Genomic DNA, 6,290 nt, shown 5'->3' on the forward strand with positions numbered 1-6,290 from the left:
TCCGGTCCGATTTTTACAACACTAAATATAAGATACCTGCATCATGTTATAATATGATCTCAATTGTCCAATTGAGGTATATTGACATGATATCTGTAGCAATATACTCAGATTTTATGAAACATTAATACATAGTCCAGATCAATAATACTTGAATAAGGTCATTAATGCATAAATACTCTAGACATACAATAGAAATCTTAGCATAGTCCAGCTCATGAATACATAATGTCCAACAGATACAAAGTACTCTAAACATAGTCCACATGATTAATACTTAAATAAATACATTACACCACAACTACTTTCTGATTGCCCACTTTACATCCTTCACAAAGTTCTTGCATTTCTTGGCCGCCTTTTTTAAGACAGATGAAGTGTAGCGATTAGCGCTTCGACGTGGTGGATCAATTCTCAGATTGTAACCTTTAACTTTGTCATCCGGAGTGCGTGCCTGACCTGTATACAATTTATAAAAAACAATTAAATGTAGCACATCAGGTAATCAAACTAACATAGATACCACATATCATTCAGGAAAAACCAAACTGGGATGCCATTTATGAACAAAAAATAAATAACTAATCAAACATGTAAAGTAAAATACACAACATAATACCATCATTACGAGATTCTTCATCCTCATCGAACTCCTCTATTTCATCCTCCTCATCATCGTCCTCGTCATCTGGGTCATCTACTAAATACGCATCGGTCTCTTTCTCGAGTGTGTTAGCATTTTCCTCAATGAGTCCTATAGAAACACGGTTAGGATTCTGACTATTAAGAACTTCGCGTCCACCGTCACTCCTACTAGAGTCAACAGATACGAACCCTCCAGAAGCAACCGATGAGGTATGGCCCGGATACCTCGCATCCAACGAATACCTACCTACCATGAACTCAGGCTGATGGCCATATTGTGATAGTCCTGCGTCTGCAGCCATGAACCCAAGCAACTGGCTAAAAGAACCTCCTTCTCCTATTTCAAACTGTGACATATCCCAATATTGTTGACTTATTGGAAATGATGGGGGGAACTGTGTCTGAGGTACATACTGGCTTGAGGATTGAGGTTGTTCTTCTGGAATCGGGTTTGGAGGTAATATATGCGGCGAATGTGGCTCTTGTTCTTCATTGTCATCATCCATATCCTGACTACCCTCATCCATATCCTGATCACCCTCATCCATATCCTGATTACCTTCATCATTCTCTTGACCCACAAGATTCGACAAGTTCAAGTGGTCCCCAAATTTTGATCGGTACCAGTACATGTAACTATCCAATGGATGCTATGAAGGCATGGGGAGCTCAGATAAAACGTAGTTATACCTGTTTGACCAATGCATCACCCAAATTGAATGACTCGGTGCCGTGGCCCAGTTAAGATTCTTGGGACCAGTCAGGACTTTTCCATGCGCCTTGTCCAGATTCCGCTCCTGATTAGGTACTCCCTGAACAAAACCAAACTGTCGCCTAAACCTATCGGTAGCATGCCACTCGATACATTCAAATGACACCAACGGAACTGTAGCGCTCCAGACAACTGACTGCATGTAGATTTCAGCAGGAATGATATTCAGATCCACGCGATCCACAGCATAAGCAACCCAAACAAATTGGGAAAAATAGACGAAACTCATGATTACAACCCAGAATACCAATAACAATAACAATGCTTCATAATTATGTCCCAGACCCTAAACCCGAAAGTAATAATTCTTTAATTAAAACACACCTGCCCTTCCTGAAGTTCATCAAATGCCTTCCTAAAGTGATCTAGATTCAGATATCTTTACTGTCGGTCACCGCGCTCCCAGTTACACCACCTAATATGATATATTCAATTAGCTCAACTAAATCTTAAAAAACAAGATACGGGTACATTGTAACATAATGTTACCTGTTTGCTAGTGAAAAACTGCGGGGTTCCCTAGGAAGCGGCGATAGATATGGTAGTCGAATCCAAGCCCAACCGAGTAGAAGTGTTAGTGGACCATCTATTTCCTTACAGTTAAAACGAGATGCCCTGCATAACGCCCTGTAGAGGTGTGCTAGGCATGCCGCTCCCCAACTATACCCTCCAATACTGACAAAATCACGGAGCAAAGATAGAAATTTCCAGTGCACACCTACCCCAGACTTATCCCCAAACAAGATCGTCCCGATCAGCAACATAATGTGGCACCTCACATACCTCTGTATACTGATTTCATCAGTCAACTCTAAATTTTCTTTTAGATCTCGCAGCCATCTCAGTTTTATGCAGCTACCTCTACAATCCGACTTACGCGGTGCAACTCCAAATTGAAGCAAACACTCCGCCTCCAAGGCTTCAAAACTACTCATTGTCATCCCTGTGACAGGAAGACCGTCCGTCGGAAGACCAAGAATTAGAGCCACATCTTCAAGAGTCACAGCACATTCACCAATGGAAAGATGAAACGTATGTGTGTTGGGGTGCCACCGCTCGATTAGAGCGTTAACCAGTGCCTTTTGACATTGGACTACCCCAATTTGAGATACATGATAAAATCCAGTAAGTCGTAAATGCTCCTCCACCCTATCGTTGTACCGATCCGGAGGAACTGGATGGTCACATGTCAACATTCTTAATTTCTACAGAAAACATAACAAATTATTAGTCAACTTGTTAACACTTACTAATATGCTACTAAAATAAATATCAAGGTTACAAAATTTGCAGAAATAGCTCTACAAAAAACAAGTTTTTATCATAAATTCATTTACTACATCCTTATAAAACAGATAATTCTAACTTCAAAAATTTATTATTAATCCTTCAAATTATTCATAACTTATTGCTAATAATAATAATTACTAATACATAAATTCCTAATCAAAATTCTGTACAATAATTTTTCAACCACAACAACTAAAACAATAAACTCCTACCAAAATTAAATAAATATCATGGTTACAAAATTTGCACAAATAACTCAACTAGAAAACACTATCATAAATTCATTTACAAAATCCTTATAAAACAGATAATTCTAACTTCTAAAATTAATATTATTAATCCTTCAAATTATTCATAACTTATTGCTAATACGTAAATTCCTAAACTAAATTCTCTACAATAACACATTTTTCTTGAATAATATCTAATATTAATTAGTAATTTATTATTATTTAAACATATTTTCTTCTCTTCAATTATAATAAATAATAATAAAAAATAATAATAATCACTCCATGCCTAAATTCATTTTCTAACAGCCATAACAACTAACTAACTTGCTAACAATAAAAATTATAATGAAAAAAATTAGAATATTCCCAAAATAAAACTAAGGTGCTTTAAAATTATTACTACTACTCATTCAGTACTAACAATTTCTCCCAACAACAGTGACATTTAACTTTATTCATAACAATTATAGTTAATAATTTTAATTCTAAAAGGATTTAAAAAAAATTAACTCTGTTTTCAATAATAATTATAACAAAAATTATGCCGTTGGGGCTCTCTCTTTTTTAATTTAGTTATATTTATATTAATTAATAATTATAATAAAGAATATTAAAAAAACCCAAAAAAAAATTACGTCCTTTATTAAAAAATTTCTTAGCATTCTGTTTACATTTTAAACTTGAACAACTAACAAAATAATAATAACTAATTTACTAACAGTAATATTTACAATTAAAAATTAGTTAAAAAAATTCAGAAAAATCATATAAAATGCTGAAAAATACTAATAATCATTCTATTTATATTATTAATTTACATTTCTAATACTAACAATCACAAGAAGTAAATATTTAACAATAATAATTATAAATATAAAATATTAAAAAAATATTGAAAAAAAACTTACATAATCAAGATGATTGAAATAATGTATAACATGAAGTTCAGGGTCGATCAACATCTTTAATTTTTTGTTTCTTTGGCATTCTTTTAATTTTTTTACCATGCACAGTTGAACTGAGAGGAAAAACGAAGGGAAAGAATGGGGTTGTTGAAGTTAAAAGTGAAATATGAGGGAGTGAGTGTATTCGGATGGTGAGAGGGGTTAATGCATGTTGTAAGCCCCAGAATATTTGAAAAGTCTTATTATGATCGAGTCTCAAATCCTACAGTTATTTATAGCCTTAATTTCAGGGATTATTTTATTAAAGATAATTAAGGCAAGTTTTGATTTATTGGATTTGAGATAAGTTATGATTATTATCCAATTTCACAATTATTGGATTATTTTCTATATTTGAATTATAAAGTTGATAGTTATGAAATAATAAGGATTTTATATGATTTGGACTAGATAAGTAATATTTTAAATATTAATACTGCTACTTTGGAAAAATAAAGGGGTTTAATTATATTATTTCTAATTATTTTGATTTGGGCATTTTATTGAAAATAATTTGTGAAATTGATGAGCAAATAGTATTTTCTATGTACAAATAGTATTGAATTTAATTTGGGTTTCAATTACTATATTATCCTTATTTTTGAGTGAAATTACAAAAATGCCCCTAACCCTAATAGAGTCCACATTTTCCCTTCCAAAAGCCAACCCTAGCTGCACATTATTGATGATAGTAGCAGCAGCAGCCACCCCCCTTTTTCATAAACACACGGTCCCCTGTGAAAGAAAAGAAGGAGATCCGGAGGGAGGGAGGCCGTAGCCACCATGCTCGCCGCCACACCACCGTGCCCTCGCCATCGAGCTCGTCGTCGCCGCCCAGCCGTCGCGCCGCCTTGGGGTCCGCCGTCAGGTCCGAGTCAAATGGAGGGAGAAGCCGCTCTGTCAGTGTCGCGCAGAGAGGGACTCACCGCCAGCTCCGTCGTCCTCACTGCTGCGCCACCGTCGGGCCCGCAATCGTGGAGAAAACACAGCGCCGCTGTGGGTCCCTTTCCGTCGAACTCGAAGGAGGAGGAATGCCGAGACTGGGCGACGCTGGGAGAGAAGGAGACGCGAGCTGGAGGAGCTGCGTCCAGTCGCCGCCGACGCGCCACTGACCGCCGCCGTTCCACCGTGCCGAGGGTCCCTTTCCTGCGAGATCTGCCACCATGAAACCCCGTAGTGCCTCTGGTTGCCGAAAAATGGTGGTGGATGTTGGTGCTGGGTTAGCGCCGCCACTGCTGCTGGCCATTTCGAGCTGCTCCGCCATCTCTGCCGCCGGAGAACGCAGCTTAGTCACCGGAAAAACCACTGCCGGTAAGGGTCCTTGCTTTTGGTCTTCATTCCTTTCTATTCCTGGGTTTTATCGCCATGACGTTGTTGTGCAGCCGCGGTTGTCGGAGTCTTTCATCGCCGCTGCCGCTTGAGGTGGCTGACGGAGTCGCTGCCGGGTTGATATGGAGCTGTGTCTGCTTCGTTTCGCTAGCTCAGTAAGTAAATTATATTTCGAAAAGTCTCGCGTTAGTATTCGGTTGTGTTTGGTTAATGAATATGAGTTCTGGTAACGTGGGGTCGAGTCCTGATTATTATATATTGTGATTAGAGTCATTATGGTTGCTGAGAAAACGGTTTGGAGCTGAGGTTTTGGTAGCCGGGATTTTGATTGTTGATTTCGGATCGAGGCGGAAAGGACTCGGTGACGCGTTTGAGTTATGGAATTGCGTTCTAAGGTAGGGGCGCTTTCCGAAAACTACAGTTTATTATTGGAATTATTACATATGGATACTGATGTGAGATATGGTGTAATTAGTGATTGTATCTGCCTTATGTATTATTTGATTGACTCGAATGACTATGGATGTTGGTTTGGCCGAATTGTTGTGTGGCTTGTGAAATGTAATGTTTGAAGTTGATTCTTTAAATATTTGAAATGAGTTTAATCCGTTGAGGATTGGTTTGAATTGAGTCAATTATTTTGATGATGTGAAAGATAGAATGCTCTTGAAATTCAGCCTGGGTTGCTTTAATTGCTCTGGTTTTGATAAATGATTTATTGCTGAACCGATTCTTTAAAGCTTTACAAATGAGTTAAATCGGTTGATATTGAGTTGATTTTTGAAATGGTTTCCTTGAGGTATGCCATTGAGGCGACTGTTGGATTTAGCTTGTTTTGAATTGATTTCTGGTTTTGAGCTGTTGAAAAGGAATGAGAAACGGTTTAGTTGGGACCCGAACCGGGTGGCAAAAGTCCAAGTTTTAGGGGAGGTGCTGCCGAAATTTCTACAAAATCCTACTCTTGTTTGTAAAGTTATTTAAAAAGGGTCGGATTTGAGAAATTGTATTAATTGATTTATTAAGAGAATATTTATGTTTTCAAGCTTAATCTATTTAATGAACTTTATGCGTTGAGTT

At 37.3% G+C, this 6,290-nt stretch overlaps 1 protein-coding gene across 1 annotated transcript; it reads right to left on the reverse strand.

Moving 5' to 3' along the window:
- Window positions 1–301: 301 nt before the first annotated feature.
- LOC148574926 (uncharacterized) lies at window positions 302–1,001 on the reverse strand. Its single transcript, XM_088504434.1, has 2 exons — window positions 620–1,001; window positions 302–459 (listed from the first exon to the last, which is right to left on the reverse strand). Exons 1-2 carry the CDS (start codon window positions 999–1,001, stop codon window positions 302–304), a joined length of 540 nt encoding a protein of 179 aa, XP_088360560.1.
- Between the last annotated feature and the right edge of the window lie 5,289 nt (window positions 1,002–6,290).

The sequence above is a fragment of the Arachis ipaensis genome, chromosome B2 (assembly GCF_059453495.1).
Source record: "Arachis ipaensis isolate K30076 ecotype BB chromosome B2, ASM5945349v1, whole genome shotgun sequence".
Classification (NCBI taxonomy): domain Eukaryota; kingdom Viridiplantae; phylum Streptophyta; class Magnoliopsida; order Fabales; family Fabaceae; genus Arachis; species Arachis ipaensis.